Genomic DNA, 23,162 nt, shown 5'->3' on the forward strand with positions numbered 1-23,162 from the left:
ACACACACACACACACACACACACACACACACACACACACACACAGAGGCTAGTTTTACGTCAACTTGACACAAGCTAGAGTCATCAGAGGAGAAAACCTCAACTGAGAAAATGTCTTCATAAGATCAGGCTGTAGGCAAGCGTGTAGGGCATTTTCTTAATTGTGATTGTTGTAAGAGAGCCTAGATTGGGAGTAGAGCCATTCATGGCCTGGTGGTCCTGGGTTTGTAAGAAAGCAGTTTAAGCAAGTCCTGGGAAGCAAGCCAGTAAGTAGCACCTCTCCATGGCTTCTGCATCAGGTCTTGCGATTGTGTTTCTGCCCTGTGTGAGCTCCTATACTCATTGCTTCTGATGAACTGTGACAGGAAAGTGTGTATGAAATAAACCTTTTCCTTCCAAACTTGCTTTTGGTCATGGTGTTTCATCTCAGCAATAGAAAGCCTCACTAAGACAACAAGTAACATTTATATGGACTGAGGAGGCTGTATTTATACATTTAGAAATATTTACATATAAATGCTATCAATTTAAAAGAGAGAAAAGGAGGTGGTGATGCATGGGAAGGGTTGGAAGGGGGAAATTATGTAATTGTATTTTAATTACCAAAAAAGTAACTGTTTAGAGCCGACTCCTAGCAGAAAGGGGCTATCATCTTTGCAGCTATCTCAGGCCATATACCCTGACAAGAGACTTGTTTTCAACAGCCTGCAACAGCTGAACACACTCTGATAAACATCTTGTTTTTCCCGAATATCTTGTTTTGTTGTTTAATGCCCCCAGCTGCAAGGCACACGTGGTAAAGTGTCTTCAGTTGTGTTCCCCTGCTTGTCCACGGCTGCAAGGCACATGGTAAAGTGTATATATACCCATGATTTCCTTTTAGTAAACGGGATTTGATCAGACTCTCTGTCTTGTCTCCATTCTTTGCGTCTCTTGCCCCTCCATCCCCACTCTCTCTCTTGCTAGTCCCTGACCCTCAGACAGGAGCAGCACCTCGGGCCGGGACAAGTAACCAAGACAAAAGTTTTCAGCTTATAACAGAAAGAGTTTACTGTTTCAGAAAGACTGGAATGATGAACGATGACATCTGTTCTCTCACTAGCAGACATAATTCGGATAGAAAGCTTTCCCTAGCATGACATTACACTTACAACTCCACTTGAACTTATTTTTAATTACAAAGAGAAGTTAGTATGAGGGACAGAAAAGTCCAGAAAAATAACAGTATATCCTGAATAGAATCCCAAATTTTTAGTTTTCATGCAAATATTTTCCTTGGCCAGTCTCAAAATATATCCCCAACTTGTTTCTCAAGTTTATAAAATCATGTAATCATTTTATAAATTCATGTAAATTGAATTTCCATTTAAAACAATGTACCTATAGTTTTTCAATGAGTAGAGTTGAGACTAATAGCATTAAGGTAACTTTATAAAATATAGACAAAGTTTGCCATTTACAATTTTTTTGTACTACTTAATGAAATTAGAAATTATAAATACAAATAAAATCACCTACCTTGTAATCAAAGTATTAAACTTGTGGAGGGTGAAATATAGTTCTAGAGACAATGTATTTTTATATATAGTAAAGCATAAAAGAGAGCTTACCATTTTGGAAAACAGCAATAAGTGGCAAGAACACAGAAAATATGTGTTCATTTTCATTCTTTAAGTTGTTTCTTTGAAAAATACTCAAGTAGACAATATACAAGAGCCTTCGTCTATGTCTGAGTCATAAACTATATCCTAATTCCCAAACCTGCCAAACTTATTCACTCCTTAGTCTATGGCTGCTTTGGTGGCAGAGCTAAGTGTGTGTAAATGATTTATGGAGTGGCAATCTTTACTCTTTGGCCCTGGGAACTGCTTATGGCACTCAGGCCTACTACTGTAGACACTCTTCTCTTCCATCTGTCTCGGCAAATGCTACTTTTACTCTAGGTAATCTTCACACATGCCAGGAAACAGACAAACTATACAACAAAAAGTGAATAAGGAAAATGTATAGAGAGGACAGGCAGTGTCACCTGCTATAGCAGAGGTACTTTCAGTGATCTATTTTTTTCTGAGAATGCCAAAGGGATGCTATCTGCTATTGCACAAGACATTATGTCTTAAGTTTACATATCTCCAGAATCATGTTTCTGAAATACTTTAAAGGTTCAAATGGGAAATAATGGTCTCTTTCTGAAGCCCATTGATACTTACCTCTGGCACAGTGAATACAGCCTGTTGGAGGCAGTGACTCGGAAATACTCTGGTTTTGAACGAGAGGAGTTGCTACTTATGGTTCCCAAACCTAACCGCTGATAGTCTCTGAAACATGCTTTTTCCACCAACTGCTCCATTGTAGACTTCTCTGAGGCCTTCAGGGTTGCACTTGTGGGAAGTTCACTATCATCGGAAACTGACAGAAACAGGTTTTGTCAAAATGATCAGCTCAAAGTAAAAACCTCAGAACAACAACAATGAAAATGACAACAACAACTACTACTACTACTACTACTACTTCTTTTTGGAGACAGGGTCTCACTATACAGGTTGGTTGACCTAGAACTTGATATGTAGACAAGGATGGTCTGGAATTCAGAGATCTGCCTGCCTCTACCTCCCCAATGCTGATATTCAAGGTATACAATGCCATGCCTGGCTCAAAACTTCCTTTGAAGGTCTTTATGCTAGGGTTTCCAAGACTCAACCCCCCCCAAAAAACAAAAACAAACAAAAAACCAAAACCAAACAAGACAAAACAAAACAAAACAGAACAAAACAAAAAATCCTAAAAACCCAGGGAAGTAATATCATTTAAATAACTTCTAAAAACAAAGTTAGGCATTGTAGGTGCATTCCTAAAAGCCCAGTATTTGGGAGGTAAAGGTAGAATTGCTAGAAGTTCAAGACCAGCCTGATCTACAGAGTGGGTTCCAGGACAGCCTGGAATGCATCCATGACCCCATTTCTAAAAGAAACAAAACAATAACAAAACAACTAAAGATAATGTCATTTTAAATTCATTGGCTACATTTTTCTGTTTCAGTCAGGTCTGTGACTGATACTAAAGTACAGCAATTTGTATATAGGACAGAGTATAGGACAGATCCTAAAGTACAATAATTTGTATATTATACAGAAGATAATCTGTTAGTAAAATTTATCTTTAAATCTGTTATCTAAAATTTATCACTATACAAACTCATCATCCAAGATTTGTATTACTCTCGAAAGAATACATTCATATTGAAACTTCTCAGTTAACTAGAAGCACAGTAGTGAGAAAGCTATAAAGAGTTAGACATGGTTCTTGGAAATCTTTTCAGCAGAGGATATAAGGTCTATGGAAAACTCTGTCACCACTTTGTAATCACAGGTTCAGAGTCCTCTACGATTTAAATGTGAAAGAATTTATTCAATAACCAAGGTCTTTAGAGAGGATTTTTTAAAAAAGGATATTCCTAATGGATACTGCATGTAACCACAACAACAAAAAATATGTTAAAAAAGTCCTAATTTTCTATTTATTTTTAATGTGAGAAAGGTTAAATCAAACTTTCAAAGGCCTTAGAAATGTACTCAAGATTACTAATAGGCAAGTAAAAAATATGGTTCTCTTGGACTAAGTATGGTGTCACACAGCTTTAAAGCACTTGAGGCAAACAGATCTCTATGAGTTTGAGGCTAGCCTGGTCTATACAGTGAATTCCAGGACAGCCAGGGCTACATAGAAAGAACTTGTCTCAAAACCAAAATATATATGTCTCTCAATATCTGATCATGTTCCCCTTTTCCCCTCCCTGTCCTCTTTTTCACCCAGGTCCCTCTAGCTCCCATGATTGCTTTCTGCAGGGGTGGGGCAAAACAGGACTGAAGCCCTGAGGGCCAACAAAAAGAATGGAAACAGGCAACCTCGGTAGTTAGGAGTTGGGGGGACCCTCTAGAATGTACCAGAGACCTGGGAGCTGAGAGTCACTCAGGACTCCGAGGGGGGAACCTTAGATGAAATGCCCAACAGTAGGGAGAGGGAACTCGCAGAATCCACTTCCAGTAGAAAGACAGGGCATCAAGTGGAGAGATGGGATTGTCATCCCACAGTCAAAAATCCTGACCCAGAACTGTTCCTGTCTGAAAGAACTGCAGAGACAAAAATGGAGAAGAGCCTTAGGGAAAGGAGGGCCAGTGACAGGGTCAAATTGGGATCTAGCTCAAGGGGAGGATGGCCTGACACTATCACTGATGCTATGATGTGCTTACAGACAGGAGCCTAGCATGGCCATCCTCTGAGAGGCCCAACAAGCAGCTGAAAGAGTCAGATGGAGATACTTACACCCAACCAATGGACAGAAGCCAGGGACCCCTGTGGTTGAACTAGGGAAAAGTTGGAAGAAGCTGAGGAGGAGGGCAACCTCATAGGAAGATCAGCAGTCTCAACTAACCTGGACTCCTGAGATCTCTCAGACACTGGGCCACCAACCAGGCAGCATACACCAATTGATATAAGCCCCCTGACACATATACAACAGAGGACTTCCAGGTCTGGGTTCAGTCAGAGAAGTTACCCTCAAGAGACTGGAGGCTCCAGGGAGTAGGGAGGTCTGATGGGGTGGAGGGTGGGGGGTGGGGACATCCTCTTGGAGACAGAGGAGGAGGTATGGGATAAGCAACAGTCAGAGTGTTGACCAGGAAGAGAATAACGACTGGACTGTAAAGAAAAAAAAAGATTAAAGAATAATAATAAAAAAAGAAAAAAGAAAAAGGAAAAGAAAAAGATATGGCTGTCTCCAAAGCCAAACCAAACCAAAAGAAATTAAAAAACAAAACAAAACCCCAAAACCCCAAACAAAGCAAAAGAGCTAGTTACGATAGCACATGCCTGTAATCCTACTACTTTGGAAGTGGAGGCAGGAAGATCTTGTGTATGAAGCTAGCCTGGGCATAGTGAACCTATGTCTCAAACACAAGACAAAATAAATCAAAATGATAAAAACCAGTAACAATTATCTCTTAAAAAATGAGACTTGGTGTTCCAGCTTGAGAATTTCACAATGCAGCATACTCAGGTGTCAGTTTCATGTTGTCCTTTTAGTTCTAGAGGAGCAAAGAACATTATGTAACTTGGTATTTTGGTGGAGTAGTTATTATGGTTTGATTGTAGAGAAAGGATCTTCCTATGGTTCCAAAGCTAACCTTGAATTTACGAGCTGACTGACGAGCAATCGGATCCTATTGCTCGGGCTCTTCAGCAGCTGGGATTATAAGCATATACTATCATGAACAGTTATGGACTGATTTTGTTTGCTTGTTTGTTCCATGAAATAATTTGAATTAGAACAGTTAATAGTGATTGGTAGCAATGTTTTGTATATGATTTTGAGTAGGCCAGAGTTCCAATAGGTGTTCATTTTAGCAATGGAATAACAAGTCTTATTGCCCACAGGGGTAGGCCTGTATGTATTCCTTCTTATACTTATGCATATACACATAAAATCTTACAGGTTTTCTTTATCTTAGCAAACCGGATGAATATCTTTTACTCAATACTCTCACTAAAAATGAGGTTTCTTTTAAAAACACTCTTACAGGTACTAATTGTGAAATTACTAGTGAGGGAATTTAAGATCTTGAGATGGGAAAAAAGTATATCATTTCCTTTCCATTAGATTATTTTTTATGTAGTACTATATCCATAGCATATTCAATGCTTAGTTAAAAGTTGGAAAGAAAAAAAAAAACCATTCAACATGACATCTTGTTTTCTTCTATTTTTTCAGCTAAAAAATATCTTGGCTAACTATATTTTTTAAAATTATTTTCAGTTTTTCTTCATCCTATGTTTCCCTAATCTTCAGTGTGGAACATTCAATATCATATTTCCTCATTCTTTTTTTTTTTTTGGTCTGTGTTTGAGACAGGGTTTCTCTATGTAGCCCTTGCTGTTCTGGAACTAGCTCTGTAGAGCAGGCTGTCCTCAAAGTCAAAGAGATCTGTCTTATACCCTCATTCTTATTGTACACATAGGATTTCCTTCTTTCTCCATCTGATAAGACTCAGACAAAGGTGGACTTAGTAAAGGAGCAGGTATAAGGCAACACAATCAGGCTGAGGATGTAACCCAGTGGCTATAGTGGTTGCATGCAGCCCTACAAAGACAGGCGTGGAGGCACATACATCTGTGATCTAAGCACCTAGGAGATAAAGACAAGAGGATGAGAGACTCATCCTGGATACATGATGAGTTTAAGGCTTGTCTGCAATATTTGAGACCCTACCTTTTAAAAAAAGTCAACCAAAATCCTATCTAAACAAGAGAATATTAGTAGAAATTTGTCTTACCAGTTCCGAGAAACTGTTGAGTTTACATACAAGTACAACTTAGTCTCTTGTTGTTAGTCATGTAAGAATAACTAGGCACAGCCGCACACACTTTTAATCTCAGCACTTGGGAGGTAGAGGAAAGTGAATTTCTATGAGTTTAAGGCCAGTTAGGTCTACACAGTGAGACCCTGTCTCAAGAAAGAAAGAAAAAAGAAAGAAGGAAAGAAAGAAGAAAATTGAATTATGGAAAATAATCCTCACATACCAGAAATATCATCTTCTTCATTCCACCCAGGACGATTTACTCTCTCTTCTACAATTGTTCCTGTTCTCTTCTTTAATAAATACTGCCTCCCAATTGTCATTTTTCCTGCCTTCTTGGCACCTTTCACAATTGTTTTTGAGAAAGTTCTAGAAGTCACAGAACCAAAGATAAAATCAATTTACAATAAGGGCACCACGAATCTTTTTGACATCTGTATCACTCACACCCACGTCCTTATGTATAGCACAACTGCAGTGCATGTGTTTGTTAAGCTGCTCACTCATAGCACTTTCTATACTGTCGAGAATGACTTTCCTGATGGTGGCAGTGCCATCAGGACACTATTTCAGGCGTGTGCGTGTGCGTGCGTGTGCACACACACACACACACACACACACACACACACACACACACACTATGAGAAAAGTCATCATTAATAAAAGGTTACTTCCTTTCAGTTGGCTATGGAAGGGATGAAGATGAAAGATCCATCATTCCTCTTACCGGAAAGAGGTGTTCTTTTCTTTCTGCTTGGGTAAAATGATTTGTGGGGTAGTTTGTCCAGCAGCAAAAGCGAAGGTGCTGAAAATGGACTGAGGGTAACGGAACTTCATTAGCTGTTTCTTAAAGATGTCTACCACTTCTGGACTGACTTCTTCATCAAATGCTACTTTAATCAACTAGAAATAAAAGAGATTGACCTATCAGAAGTATTAAGGATTTCTTGACAACTTTTATTCACATCACTGAAAACAACAAAAACAAGCAAACAAATGAAAGTGAATAGAAAAATAGCAATATTAAATAAAAATATTGTAATAATACTATAACTTTTTGGAAGTTGTAGAGACTTTGGATAATATGAAATACGATTTTAAAAATTTAAAAGACAAAAGTATGACTGGTTGGATGGCTCAGCAGGGAAAGGTGTTTGCAACCTGAGTTTGATTCCTAGAACCCATGTAAAGGTGGGCAGAAATAACTGACTTCATAAAGTCATAATAAAATTTACAATGAAAAAAATGAGGCTTAGAAAAATGTATCTGCAGTATAGTATTAATGTGTCAATTAGGAAGAAAAATCATGTTTTTTGAAGTTGGTTTTCTGTAAAACTATCCTTTATGATGAGAAGGGGAATTAACCGAGAGTGAGTGACACAGGAATGTGTCCTTCCTTGTTCCCAGCTATTAGGTCTAGAGAAGGAATGTAGCCTAATAGGGTTCCTTCTTATCCAGAGATACAAACAAATCTAGGAATAGAAAAGTCACTTTCACAAGTGTAGACAGCCACTATTTAAGTGTAGAATCCTTCAGCTGTTGGAACACAAAGAAAATCCCTGGTAGTTTTGCTGTGAGGTGCTGTGAGAAGGCTCCAGTTCTAAGGCAGCAGCTGCTGTGTGAGAGAGCACAGGAAACACAGCTTCTGAGGCCAGCCTGGTCTACACCAGGAGGGGAGGCCACTCCACAAGGGAGAGGCAAGCCTTGAGCTTGGGAGTCTGAGAAGTCAGCAATAAGGAGCAAAGGATAGGAAAACCAAATTTCCATGGACATGAACTTTGAAAAAGGGACAATGGAGGGAGGTTACTCCTCCCACGAAGACTTCTCCCCTGAATCACTGTTTCCACAGGTTTGGTAACTCAGAGGCTTCTGGAAGTCACTGTTCGGGGTCACTCAGTCATCCATGCCAACAGTGTCTTAGCTCTAGCTAAACTTCTTAGAGTTTCACTTTCCCACAAAAAAAAAAGCTATAGAGAATTTCTTTCTGAGACAATTATTTTTACTGAAAGTTTTATCTAGCAGGAGTTAAGAAATAAGTTGTCAGAGAACAAGAGCCACTGTGTTTCTGATTGACAATTTGCTGGCTAAGGGAACCCTGAAGTAGAGTCCAAAGCCAAAGAAAGACATCCCAAGACACTCACCTTCTTATGCTCAGCCTTTAACTTCTGACCTCACAGCCATAGAAAATAGCTACATTATTAGATTTGTACAAGAATTTTTTTTATTAGACGGGCTTTCCGTCCTTCCTTCCTTGATACATGTTGAGTACTGTGTATGTGGAAATATGAAGTTGAAAATACTCAGAAAACATGAGGTTTTGAATTAGGGACATCAAGTGGAAAAAAATCTATGTAAGTACTATAAAATCTGAAACACTTATGGTGTACCTGGAAAGATGCTGATGTAATCTGCAACCCTTCTTGCATGTTCTGCTGGAGCTGGTTCTGCATGGTTATCTTCTTCTCCTTGGTGATCGAAGCAATGGGAAAACTCCGCACAACTGTTTGTTCACCAACTGTAGGAGGACAGGACATAGACTCAGCAATACCACTTTATAGCTAGGATCAAATGTCTCATCTGCAGAAATTCATCAGTAGAGGACAATGATAGGAGTGTAGTGAGAGAAAATACCAAGATTCTAGAATCTCACAGTGTGTGTGTGTGTATAATTTTCAGACAAGGTCTCTCATGCTGAGCATGGTGGCATAGGTCTTTCATCCCCGCACTTAGGAGGCAGAGGCAGGCAGATCTCTGAATTTGAAGCCAGCCTGATCTACAGAATGAATTCCAGGAAAGCCAGGGCTACACAGAGAAATTCTATTTCAAAAACATAAAAGGAAAAAAAATCAAAATCAAAAAGACAAGGTCTCTCCATGTAGTCGTGGCTGTCCTTCAACTATGTAATAGACCAGGCTGGCGTTGAACTCACAGAAATCCTGACTGTCTCTGCCTCTAAATGCAGGGATTAAATGTATATACCACCAAACCCAAGTCATTAATTAGTTTTATTGCACTGTGTGGTGGTTTGAATAGGTTCGGCCTCTAGAGACTTAAGTGTTTGAATGTTTGGCCCATAGGGAGTGACAGTATTAGGAGGTATGGCCTTGTTGGGAGTAGGTGTGGCCTTGTTGAAGGAAATGTGTCACTGTGGGGACAGGCTTTGAGGTCTCATATGCTCAAGGTAGGCCTAATGTGGCATTTTCTTCTCCTGACTGAGGATCACGATTTTAGAACTCTCAGCTCCTTCTTCAATACCATGTCTGCCTGCATGCTCCCACGTTTCCCACCATGATAATGGACTAAACCTCGTTTCTTTTCACAGCAACAGAAACCCTACCTAAGACACAATGTAATTCACTCCTAAAGCATACTAATTTTTCCAGAGTAAAGGAACTAGGCTACCTGTGCATCCCCATTGTTTCTATCTCCTTTACCCATTGTATACATATAAAATCCGGCTTAAGGCAGTCACACAGGAATAGGATTTATATACAAATAAAGACATAGCTTCCAATACTGAAGAGGAAACCAAGATCGTTAATATAATGATAAAGCAAAAGAGAGCATATTTTGGGTGTGGGGGGAGACAATTTGCTATTACAGGCTGGTCACAAACTCACGATTCTCTTGCATCATCAGCTCCCTGCTGGGATTATAGGCTTGAGCTATCATGCCTGGTAAGATAACAGATTTTTAACATCTGTTTCCATGTACAGAAAGCCTTTGGAAGATAAGACTAGATATGTGTCTAAGAGGTTTAGAAGTTTAAACATTTTATAAAACATGAATATAAAAGTACAAACTACCTATGGTTAAGAAGACATGTCTAGAAAAGAAGTATGGCCTTCCTTGGAGCTTCCAAGTCTCTATTGGGGGAATGTTACACAACACTACTATATCATGTAAATAACAAGTAAACAGATAGTTCAAGGATTGGAGTATTGCAGAAAAAAGAGACAATCTCTGCATGCTAGAAAGATAGAGAATAATTTCTGTAAGACATAGGAGGGAAAGTAAGCTTTGAAGAAAGGGTAGGGCTTGAATCTGCAGAAGGGAGAGGAAAGCATTTAGGTAATGTGATAGAGAACATGTCAGAAGCAGGAACAGCCCCTCACAGCTGAGCCTGAGCAAGGGAGATCTGGGCCAGGGTTACTGGATTCTGAGGCATACATATTTGTTCATTCCTCAGTCTCTGGATTTCTCAACTTATTAAGTTCATATCCAGAGACTATGCAAGCAAATATATACACTAGATTTAAGTTTCAATACATGTTAAACAACCTATATAATGCATGGAAAACCCAGATTTCTATGTTACTAATGGAGAAAGAAATAATTAAAAAAAAAAAAAGAACCAAAAAAAACTTTCTCTGACAAAAACAGTTTCCTAAAACACACAACATTAAAATTACAAAGAAAAGAGAACAAAATGAGATTTCAACCTCAAGCCTATCTTTTTCTTTTCTGGGTTTGAAATGATGTGTAAATCACTGTACATGGACGAAATAGAACCTCAAGTGCCATAGAGAGATTCCTGCTTTGATGGTGTGTGCTAGGTCATACCTAGCTGGTCATGGGGCGTCCCTCTGAAGAGAATTCTGTATGTGGTGAGGAACAAGGCGCCTTCTGCAGGCAGGAGCTGAGGACCTCCAAGGAGACCTCCAGTGGCTTCTTCCCGGCCATCAGGATCTAGTAGGACTCGAAGACCTTCGCATACAATTTCTTCTCCTGGCAGTAGAGCTGGTCGAAGAATCTTGGGCTAAGAATAGGTAACTGTTTTAAAAGCAACTCTTGCAGGGTTTCTATCATGCAGTCCCAGGTTACCTTGTCATGTACAGTTTGGACACCCTGAGCCAACCCTGAGCCTGACTTGGAAGAAGCAGAAATGGAGTTTTTAAGTCCAAGTATGAAAAGACTCTTTGCTGCATTGCTTGTTGACAGAAAAAAAGGAGAATATCTTGAAAGTCTGAAGTGTCCATTCAAATCATCATTGTGTAACTTAAATGAGATGTAAAAGAAAACCATTAAGAATATGAACGACTAATAGAGGTTGTACTACGTTGGCTACGGCAGAGACAAGCATAGCGGGGAGATACACTCTTTATCTCTTTTACACTTTACCCACTAAACAGCACTGTACTGTAAAAGAAACAAACTCCTAAATGGATTGTGAGTGTTTTGATTTTTTTGACATAGGGTTTCTCTGTGTAGCCCTGGCTGTCTTGGAACTCAATCTGTAGACCAGGCTGGTCTGGAACTCAAGAGATCAGCTATCCTCTGCCTCCTAAATGCTGGGATTAAAGGCCTGCACCACCACCACCACCCAGCATAATATTTTTAATTTAATTTACTTATTTAATATAGATTCTCATATACTCAAGACTGGCTGTGAATACCTCATCCTACTGCCTCCATTTCCCAAGTGCTGGGACTACAGGTGAGAGCTGCCACACCTGGCTCCATAGTTAGCTTTTGCTGTTTTGTTTTACAGACAAGAGTCTCACTATGTAGTCCTTGCTGGCATTGAACTCATAAAGATCCATTGCCCCTCTTTCCTGAGTGCTGAGACTAAAGTTGTGTGTCCCCATGGCTGCCCATAGATTTGTTTTCTTAAAAGAGTTATCTTTTTTTTTTCTTCCAAGTAATAAACTTTATACATGAGAAATTTAGCTTTGCAGTCAGTATATGAGGAACACTATAATAAGATTCCTCTTGGGAGATATGGGTAAGAAAAAGATCATTCCCCCTGAAAAATCTGTTTTTAATATCTAAATCAGCTGGGCATGGTGGTGCATACCTTTAATCTAAGCATTGGGGAGGCAGAGGCAGGTGGATCTGTAATTTGGAGGCCAGTCTGATCTACATAGTGAGCTACAGGGCAGTCACAGTGAGAACTATATAATGTCTTCAAACAAACAACCAAACAACCAAACAAACAAATCAAAAAACAAACAAATAAAACAAAAAAAGTCTCTAAAACGCAACCCACACCAAAACCCAAACAACAATAAAAAACAAACACAGCTCAAGTCAGCATTATTCTTCTTTCAGGCTCTAGAAATCTTAGAACTAAATTCAGAAATCAAAGTGTAAAGACCACTGTATCTTAAGCTTCAGGCAGAACTGCTGTTCCTACCTATGTGGCTTCTGATTGCTCCTTTAGCTGTATTCTGAATAGTTATGGCAGAGAGCTGAGGGCCCAAACTCTAGTCTTTAATAGGTGTGAGGCCAGCAGCAAAATAACTATCTGAATGACTTCTTCAAACACAGATGCCTAGGTCTCAGAGTTTTCTAATTCAGGAGATCCCAAATCCTTAACAAATTTCTCAGCTGTTTGTCATAGACAGTAAGACTCAAGAGCCCAATGCTTTTATGGCAACTGTTTGAAATATTTTCTTCCTTCCTTCCCTCCCTCCTTCCCTCCTTCCTTCCCTCCCTCCCTCCCTCCCTCCCTCCTACCCTCTTCTCCCTCCCTCCTTCCCTTCCTTCCTTCCTTCCTTCCTTCCTTCCTTCCTTCCTTCCTTCCTTCCTTCCTTCCTTCCTTCTTTGTGGGTGGCGGTGGTGGGTATTTAAATCCTGGGATTGGGCTTGGGAATTAGAATTATTCATGATTTAACTCTGTATAAAAGTGGCGTTAACATGAGGTTATCATTCTTCTTTTGTTGAAGAACAAAAAAGAGCATTCCTATTTCAGCAGCTTGGAAAATTCTGTAGGGCAAACTCCCCAGAACCTTTACTGCATCATTAGAATTGTCTGTAAATAGCTGAGAAGGCACTCTCTAGAGCACAGTAGGCCACTGCTGCTGTGTTCCTGAAAGGACTGTTGCACTCCGAAAGTACACAGTGTGGAGTCGTTACCTTCTGGATAGGTGGAAGTCTTCTACTCTCTCGATGAACCGCTTCTAGGGTCTCAATGTGCATAGCTACAATTCCTTGGATGAGTCAGAGTATTCAAAAAGAAAGAAAATAAATCAGGGAGAACAAAAGCAAATTCTAGATATTTTAGAATAAAAAACTAATTAAAGTTTGACAGGACCTCCAAAAGTTAAAATATAGTAACTATGTAATCTATAACATTCTACTCCTAGTCATAGACCTCCAAAGAATTGGAAATAAGCACTTAGACACCTGTATGAAAATATTCACAGAATCATCATTCTCAAATCTCTAAAAGTGGAAAACTCAGGTCTCCATCAACAAATGAGTAGCTGAACAAATAAGATGCATCCATAGAATGAAATACTATTTATCACAAAAAAGGAGTGACGCAATACATGGATGAGCCCTGAAAACATTATGCTAACTGAAAAAAGTATATGTAAAATCGCTAGAATAGAAAAGTTCATGGAGACAGAAAGCAGGTTATTTCCAGGGCCAGCAAGTAAAACAGAATTTATTACCTAATAATGGTTACCAAATATCTACTTGGAGTGACTGAACATTGTGAATATTATTAACGCAACTCTAATGTTAATTTTGCCACAAGTTAGTAAAACTTTGGAACTTGTCATGGTGCCACATGCCTATAATCGCAGCACTGGGGAGGCAGAGGCTGAGGTTCAGGAAAGCAAGGCCTCCCTGGGCACACTGCAAATGTGAGGGTAGCCTGGATCACTCAGGACCTTGTCTTAGAAAACAGAACAACAGGAAAAGAAATAAAAAACAACCAGAGAAAAGTGAGCAGCTGCTCCCTGTGCTGGGTCTTAACTGCTGCAACACTCTGACCCTTTAGCCACCCCCAAGTGACTGATTACCTGGTATCATGCAGTGGAGACTCCTGATGTGGTCTTGAGTCACTCCACTCTCTGTACAAACCTTGTCAATAAATCGAGCAATGAACCTTACAACAGAGTTGGCCACATCACTGTTTTCCGAATCTTCAAACCCACTCTCTGTATCATAGCTCTCAGCTACACTTCCTGCAATACTAAGAGAGCCAAGGAAAGAAATTATGGACAGGCCTCAAATTAAGAGAGAGAAGGGAAAAAAAAAAAAGACAACATCATAGTCACTTTCCATAGGAACTGAAACTGCGAGAAGAGCTATATGATCAGTTTATATAAGTGCCAGGCAGGGAATGCTATGTTCTATGTGCATACATGTAAATATCATCTACTGGAGTAAGATTTATTATTGTAAACAATATCTCCTATTACTCTCCCAAAAGGAACTTAGAAGCCATAGAAAATAAAGCAGAAGAGGACCATGTCACTTATGATCCGCTGCCAGAACCTTCTAAACAACTTGTCTTTCCAAGTTACTCATTGCAGAGAAGCAAGAGTAAAGTGACTGGTGTTAATGACTGTGGGACATAACCACGGCAGGCAGGCAAATGAACTCTTCTGAGATACAAGAACAAGACTTTCTCTTGCCACGATTTCTCTCTTCCTGCTCCCCTACACTCCAACCCCTGCAGTGAGCCATTGTGAAGTCACATTTTTTTTTTCTTTGCAGGTGATAAACTCACATAAGACAAGGCAACACACTTGAAATAAAATGAAGAGAAGGACTGAGAATGAAAAGAAAATATGGAGCTGCCTGAAGGAGTCTGACAACAGGCTATGAGAACCACAACTAGCAAGGCACTGCAGCATCTGTTACTAACGAGCTAACGCTGATGCTGCTGTCCACTTACTTGTTCATTTTATCTTCTACTCAGTTAAATATTGTTACCTAGCACCTACTATCTGTAAAGATGTAGAGAACTGAACAATGAACAAAACAGGAAAGGACACAGATAATATGTACATGTGAAAATATGTCACATTGCGACGTGGTGGTATAGCTTGGGAGGTCAATAGTTTGAGTACAAGCTTGAGGCTAGCCTAGTTTTTCTTGTCTCAAAAAACCCAAACTCCAACCCCAAACACCTCACCCCCAATAAATCAAAATCAAAAATAAGAGAGAAAAGAAAACAGGAAGAAATCAAGTTATAGAAAACACTACGGGACAGGGGGACCAACCAATCAAAGTAAAACAACAAATTGTCTATGTAAAGGGTGACACTTGGTCAACAATCTAAAGCAAGAGAGAGATCCGTGGGACTGCTGCAGACAGGTGGGTAGTCTAGACAGAGGGGGTAACAAGCAGCACTGTGCCAGAGTGTCTGAGGATGAGTGGCAGTAGAAAGGCTAGGCTAGCTGACAAAAGAATTACGGGAGCAAGGTTAGAATCACAGCCTACCAGTCTAAGGCTCCTGTTCAGCTCATAGCAAAGGCACTGTGGTTTACTCTTGGGACATGGGAACTCAGGAGAGAACAGGGAGGAAGGTGAGGTTGAGGACATTACCTCAGGGTTTGAGTATGAAATGTACCCTATAGACTCATGGATTGGGGGCTTACTTGCCAGTCCATGGGCCTTTGAGAAGTGACCAGCTCTGGATGGCTCTGAACCATTTATAATATGATGGTTCTATTGGGAGGTAGCAAAGAAGAGGAGACGGGGAGAAGTAAGTCACTGGGGTGGGAGTATATCCTTGTGTCAGTGTCTTGCTCTGGTTCCTTCCTGCAGTCTCTTCTCTCTGCTTCTTGTGTGAAATGAGGTGAAATTTTTCTTGCCACAAACTCTTGCTACCATGATGTTTTGCCCAAACTCATGGGGCCAAACAATAATGGACTGAACCATCTGAAAACCTTGAAAATAAGCACTTCTCTTATTTCTCTCAGGTATTTTGGTCATAGTAGTGAAAGATAATTGATACAACATAATTAGACAAATTCTACAGATAAATTGAGAAACTAGGGCTGAGAATAACCACTCCGATAAGAAGTTGCTCAGCAGCGTTTTCAGAGCGCTTTCCTTATCAGAATGAAACTGGTGGGACACACCAGTGTACAGACTTTTGAGAGACTACGTTCTGAGACAGAAGAAGGTGTAGGGGTGTGTGTGTGTGTGTGTGTGTGTTAGATTAAATAGGATGAAGGTAAGTTGGCTGTTTTTTTTTTTTTTAACAGAAGGGCTGAGCAAGCTAGAAATGGGGAAAACGGTCAATTCTAAAATATGTACGACAACATTTGCTCTGTTTCTGCAGAGATATGTACATTAGCTCTGAGAAGAGTTGGAGCTGTGTGCTCCGTCTCAGTACCTGTTTGTGACAATGCTGTTGCTCCCACTTTCCCAGTCTCCTGGAGCAGATGCTCGAAGGAGCTTGTTTTTACTTGTGTCTAGTGGAACTAGCAGGTTAACCATGAGGTTTGCAAAGTGAATGGCCTGACTGAAGACAGTGCTTTCCTCATGCTGCACCAGCTCCTGCTGAGTTGACTTGCTCAGAGTAGGCCAAAGGCGAAGCTGCTCGGCTGCCAAGTCCATTGCTGTCTTCTCCTGATACTGGCCACCAGGAAGCTTATCCCAGAAAATAAAGCAAAACAAGCCAAGGGTGAATGACCATCACTTTATGCTTGCTCCACAGAGGTGGAAGGTGCTGAAATTTGTCCATGTCTTAAATGTATGTTTTCTCTTGGAATAGTCTGTATCTTTTAGTATATTTTATCAGTATATACTATTTTTAAGGAAAATACCAAGAAAACACATAACAATCAGGAAAATGGCTTTCCTTTTTTTATCTTGAGAAAGGGCCTCATCTTGAATTTGCTGTATAGCTGAAATGACTGTGAACTCTTGATCCTACCCTTACCTCCCAAGTACAGGGATTACTAGTGTGCGTCAGCATGTCAGGCTCTCTTGAAAATGACGGGAAGCATCTGTTAAGTACCTATATCAGCAGAGGTGAAACTCAGAATAACAACCTCACACAGCACACTGGAGTTGTTTCCCTGGCCCATATACCTTCACTGGTACCACATGGCAAACCCAAAGAAATGGCAAAATACAGATGCATGTTTCTCTCTCTAGCCTGTCACCAAGTTCACACGTCACTCTGTGGCTTTACCTCTTTAAAGCTGCTAGTTACAAAAATGAACAGATTTCCCATAACTGCCCTTGTAGGAGATTTTAGTAGTACCTGCTAAAAGTACTGTTTTATCTCTTCTGCTCTTTGAGAGGAAATAGAATGATCAAGGACACAAAAAGCATTGATATATCTCCTTGTAAGACATTATCATATACACAAATATGTGGTAACTGTGGGAAGGCAGAAGAGATAACTGGTGATAGCAACACATATCTGCATAGTATTTTATCTAGCAATGGAGCTCAAAAACATATATTGTATCTAATCCAGGGCTCAGAGATGGGGACACAGCAGCTGTGACACGTTTGCTGTATGAATGCTTTGTAGACTTATCAGTACCAGCAAATCACAGCTGCTTAAACATCAGCAAAGGCACATGAACAGTCTGGGTGAGGCCCCAGCCCAACAGTCTCCGCATCAGTTACAAGTTATATCTTAAGTGGTACATTTAGTGTTTCAACAACAACAAAAAAATCTGAATATTAATTAAATTTGAGCAATAATAATCAAACATGTGTCAATGTTATTTGCTATCAAAGTTTTTATTCTTCTCCTTAATAATAAACCAAATATATGTTTAAGGTGATGAAGATATGACTGTGTAGCTCTTCTCGGATGTCTAGGACAATCCACCTTCTCTAGAGATAAGTTCAAGTAGATGGTGGACAGAATCTGCAGCGATGTACTCCCAAAAATCAGCAGCTCACTCTCAAGTGAGTCAACACTGAGTCTTTTAGGCTGCTTTAAGTTCACTTCATGAGAATGATTTTAATACTTACTATTTAGTATTGCCAAGAACTCTTAACAAGCCTTATTTACATATCAGATATGAAAATCTTACAGTAATGTCCTCATTTTACAAATGAGGACAAAATGAGGACTTTTGGGGGTAATGTGACTAGTTAGTCTAAGAACAGAGAGCTAGTAAATGACATTTAAAATTTAGAGTATTTTAATTCTTATTTTCCTGATATTTAAACACATGTACATATAGCAAATGCTGCATATATATTATATATACCATACAGGATAATCCTAAGGGAAGACTTGCATTATTGCTGACGCATTTCTGAACAGGACTACTGAATTTTACATTTGTCTTTATAGTCAGTTAACTTCAATTTTTTTTTTCTTCTTCTAATGCTGGGAATTAAACTCAGGGCCTTGTACATGGTAGGTAAAAACACTCTTATCACTGAGCTAAACTTGGCATTTCTTCAAGGAAGTAAGCAGTTAAAGACTTATACCTGGGACTATTTTAGGTATTTTTTTCTATTCAACTTTCTCCAATTGTTTACAAGAATTTTTCATTAACATTTAATAATTCTAGTGCTAAAGAACTATAGTATGAGTCATTGTGAAAAAATACAGTGCCAGAATTAAAGGAAGAAAGATGCTTACCACAGGACTCCCTAACACTCAGCAACCAAGTGAGCAGAATCCCTTTGGCCTAGGAACATCTGTCTGAGCTTTCCTTCAAGTCAATCCCAACCACACACAAGTACCTTTCTTCTCTTACCTTCTGCTTCAGATGTGGGATATGATTGTCTTCCTTTGCTGAGAGATACAGGGAGCGAACCTGTTCCTGTACTGCATTGTAAAAAGTTGTCTCCCAAAACTGCTGATTTGTCCAAATGGGGTGGTCCTGTACACAGGTGTAGGCAAACTGGCTGACTCCAGGGGCAAGTTTCTACGAGAGCATGTAATATTTATCAGCACAGTGCTGGCAGGTTATGACAGTTCAAAAGGTCACAGGTGTTATAGTTAATTGTAGAGGTGATAAAAAGATTTATTTAAAGGCTTAGTAATCAGCACTGTATTCATGTTCAACTGCCAACTGTAGGCTCTGTATGAAATCCTTTGAAGTCTGTTACTTTCCCTACCCAAATGAGCATTTTAACAGTAGTTATAACATTAATTGTAGAATTAATATAGTTCTATGAATTATAGAATATACCAGCAATATGTACTACTCTGGTATGTACAAGGTGGGTACTACACAGTTATTATAACTGGGATGCATGCTAAACTCAACATAATCTAAATATAAAATTCTAATAATACAAAATTTCTCTTTGGTGTATTATTTTTTTACATTTGTTTTGTCTATGTACATATGTGTGTGTGCGTGTGCGTGTGCACCATGCACATGCATGCTACAGCCTGTGTTCAGAAGCCAGAGGACAACCTACAGAGTAGGTTCTCTCCTACCATGTGGATTCTGAGGATCAGATTTAAGTTTCCAGGCTTGCTGGCAAGCATCTTTATCTATTGATTCACCTTTTTATTTTTTAGACTGAATAATACTTTATTAACTTTAATATTTTTGAATGTCAATGAGGCAGGAACAACAGCTGCAGAAAGAGACTGAATTATAGAAAACAATACTGAATTAGGTTAACACCTATATATTAAAAATATTTTAACATCAGAATGGAAGTCAGGGAATGTTGATCCATCTTACTGGCCTAAGAATTTTAATTAATTATTTTTTTGGACAGTCCTCCTATTCTGCCCAGGTTAACCCAGAATCTTTTTGCCTTAACCTTATGAGTACTGAGATTACAGACGTGCGTGAACACAACTACTTCTGGCTAGGGTGTATTTTAAATATGTGTTAAATAATTTACCACTTCATAGCAAATAGAAGCTAACACTACAGAAAAGAGAAAAAAATGGCTATTTTACTTTCTGTAATTGGATTAATCTGTTTTTTTTTTTTGTGATTAGAAGTACAGTTTCTGATAAGTTTTCTTTTTAAGCAATTTAGTAAGCTGAGTTATCTTCTGAAACATTCAATACTAAAGATTATTACTGCTAAAGTTATATTTATAATTATGCAGTAAAAGTTCATTTGTAGGGCTCTGTAATAGGTAAGACAGCAGTAGGATGCTACACTTGATGTAATTTTCCTCTTGATCTAGGGCATACCAACCCTAAAGCTGGAGCAAGCACCAGGTACACCATGACATTTAGTCTTACACACTTATAAGCAGGGGGACTGTGATTTTGCCTGCAAGAGTCTCTGTGTCATATATGATGAAAGTTCCTTTCAGACACGGCTATGTACTGTTATGGAGGTGACGAGCTACAACTGCAGTTCCTTCTATAAGGTGGGCTATACATAGATGCTGGCCATAAGACATAGAGAGGAAGGTCATGTTTGGTTTTCACGATGCCTCATCTGCTCACTTCAGATGCAGTCGTTCATAGGAAACGATGGACAAAATATGTGTGGTTCTGCTACTTGTGTTAGCCAAAACAACCCTGAATCACGCGTTTCTTCTATTCTTTGCACAGATGTATCCAATGACTGGATTATACATTACCTCCTTCATATTTTAGATCGTCATCTCAGTAACAGCACAGAGTCCTATTCTGAATGAGTTTTTATTTTCCTGTGTTATTTTTATAACATTGTAGTTTGCTCATACTTATCTGTTACTCCCCATCCCTTCCTCCCTCTAAATGGTTCCCCCTCTGCATTCATATATAAATATATGATCTTTTTAGATTTTGCATGGGTGAAAACATGCTATATATGTCTGAAAGATTGTAAAAGCATAAAATTCAAATTAGATAAAGCATAATTCTGAGCTGGGTGTAGTGGTGCATGCCTTTAATTCCCACACTTGGGAAGCAGAGGGAGGTGGATTTCTGTGAGTTCAATCAGCTTGGTCTACATAGTGAGTTTCAGGACAGCCAGAAATATGTAGAGATAACCTGCCTTGCATCCCTCCCCCCAAACATAATTCTAAGTTGCTTTTCCCTTGCGTATAATCCAAGGCAGGACCATTTCTTACAAATGTAGCACAATGTCAATCACAGCAGCCATACATAGTCTAGAGTCTTAACATGACATTAATATAGACGCGTTCAGAAAACCAAGATGTATTTGCCAGTCTCTCAGAGTAGGTTTAGGACATTCTTCATGATTCTGACAGTTTAAGGAAGCCTTGCCTTTCCCCTTAGGTCTCAGCCATGCAACATATTGCTTTTCCTGGTCACATATCCACTGGAATAATTTCCCTGTTTATGTATAAACTAAATAAATATGTAAAACTTTTCTAAATCTTTTAAACAAAATGACACTATACATTCAAAGGCAGAAAAATGGTGCAAAGCAGAATAAGAGGGTCCAGAGGCAGAGCCACAGTCTGTCCACTAGTGACAACCGCAGCAGGGTGGATCATTCTTAAGGTAAGTTTTGTAGTGACAAGATAGTTTACATATAGCTGTAGCATCTGATTAATTTATACATAAGAAATCATTAATTCAGCTGGGTGGTGCATGTCTTTAATTCCAGCACCCAGGAGGCAGAGACAGGAAGATCTCTGTGAGTTCACGGCCAGTCTGATCTATATAGTGAGTTTCAGGTCAGCCAGGACTGTTATACAGAGAAACCCTGTTTCAAAAAACAAGCAAGCAAGCAAGCAAGCAAGCAAGCAAGCAAGCAAACAAACAAACAAAAATCACTAATTCCCAAGCACTTAAAATATTACCTCTTTTGAGCATGAAATATACCCTTTTCCTTGGTGATTTCATGCTATGTTTAATTGCGAGGAGGGGTATGTATCTTTGTTAGTTTGGACACTGCACTGATGGACAGGCATGTTCTTAGGACCAGCAGAGGGCAGTGGAACCTTTTCTGTCTAGATATCATCATTGCTTCAACTAGCGATCATAAAAGAACTTTGCAGAAATTAGGTAGAAGGAATACTGGATGCTTTCATTGTCCATTTGAGACTCAGTGAGAACATATTTGTCCAAGTAACACAGAAATGAAGTGGACCTACCTACCTACCTACCTACCTACCTACCTACCTACCTACCTATCAATTAAACAATAGGGTCTCAGATGTTCTAGAATTTACTATAACCTTGCCAGGCAGGCTTCAAACTCCTGAGCCGTCTGCTTCAGATTACGGTGTGACAGGAGCAGAGGTCTGCTCTATCACATCTAACTACACTTTCCTTGAGACACAAAATTACCATATTCTACAAAATGGAACTTTAATACAGTTATAGGGAAAGAGATGTAAGACGTTTTAGGATTCCAGCTTCAGTGTAAGCGGTGATAGCAGGATAAGTTTAGTGACCTGAGAAAATAAGTGACCATGGACAAAACTGTCTCTTACTCTAGCTTCTTCTTTGGTTTGAAGCAAATGTTTTCCAGGAAAGTTTTCCAAACTAGTCTTCATGACTTTCCTGAGGTGACAGGGTGGTGATAGAGAATACTTGTCAAATGACATCTCTTTTACCCTTCAACTTTGGGACAAATATTTATATTTCATAATACTTCTTATAATTATGTCCTAAAGAAACAAATTATATTTGCCATCCAATTTTGTAAGATATTTAAGAATGTGTTGACTTCCTTCCTTATCTAGAAAAAATAGCCCTGAAAAGTTACTAGCTTAAGCAATGCCATTCATTTTTCTACAAAGCTTTCAAAAGAGCTTTGTAGACCCAGCATGAGACAGGATGTGGAGAATAGACTCGTGGTGCTCAGACAGCAGGCCCAACTCAAACCCACATACATGGACACAAATCATCTGAAGAGATGATCTGGAATTCTCTGAGTATGCAGAACTGTCTAAAGCCTGTTTGGCTAGAACTGGCTCACAGCTCCACTTAGGGCAGTCAAAGGGAAGAGGGGAGCTGGCAGGTCCAATGCCATAGGCATGTAATGATCTTTAAGAATAATGTAGAACTCTCTAAGGTGCTGAAGATTTCCTTACTGTATTTATTGATTCAGCACTCAAAGCAGTCTTATGGCCCACTGACACAGGGTACTACTTCTCATTTCAGTAACATGAGAAAACTGAGGCACTGAACTAGAGCTGGTCTCGGTCTCTCTCTCTCTCTCTCTCTCTCTCTCTCTCTCTCTCTCTCTCTCT

At 39.4% G+C, this 23,162-nt stretch overlaps 1 protein-coding gene across 2 annotated transcripts in view; it reads right to left on the minus strand.

The window, feature by feature from the left end:
* Positions 1-23,162, minus strand: part of Sbf2 (SET binding factor 2) — a 307,253-nt gene that overhangs the window by 48,550 nt on the left and 235,541 nt on the right. For both annotated transcript variants that reach the window (XM_028768018.1, XM_028768017.1), the window contains exons 18-26: positions 18,782-18,952; positions 16,438-16,694; positions 14,108-14,280; positions 13,212-13,285; positions 10,917-11,112; positions 8,741-8,868; positions 7,081-7,256; positions 6,577-6,722; positions 2,211-2,409 (exon numbers count right to left, since the gene is read on the minus strand). In XM_028768018.1, the coding sequence (XP_028623851.1) occupies positions 2,211-2,409; positions 6,577-6,722; positions 7,081-7,256; positions 8,741-8,868; positions 10,917-11,112; positions 13,212-13,285; positions 14,108-14,280; positions 16,438-16,694; positions 18,782-18,952 (1,520 nt within the window). The remainder of the gene's footprint in view (positions 1-2,210; positions 2,410-6,576; positions 6,723-7,080; positions 7,257-8,740; positions 8,869-10,916; positions 11,113-13,211; positions 13,286-14,107; positions 14,281-16,437; positions 16,695-18,781; positions 18,953-23,162) is intronic.

This window comes from Grammomys surdaster, unplaced genomic scaffold (assembly GCF_004785775.1).
Source record: "Grammomys surdaster isolate TR1022 unplaced genomic scaffold, NIH_TR_1.0 184, whole genome shotgun sequence".
NCBI lineage: Eukaryota > Metazoa > Chordata > Mammalia > Rodentia > Muridae > Grammomys > Grammomys surdaster.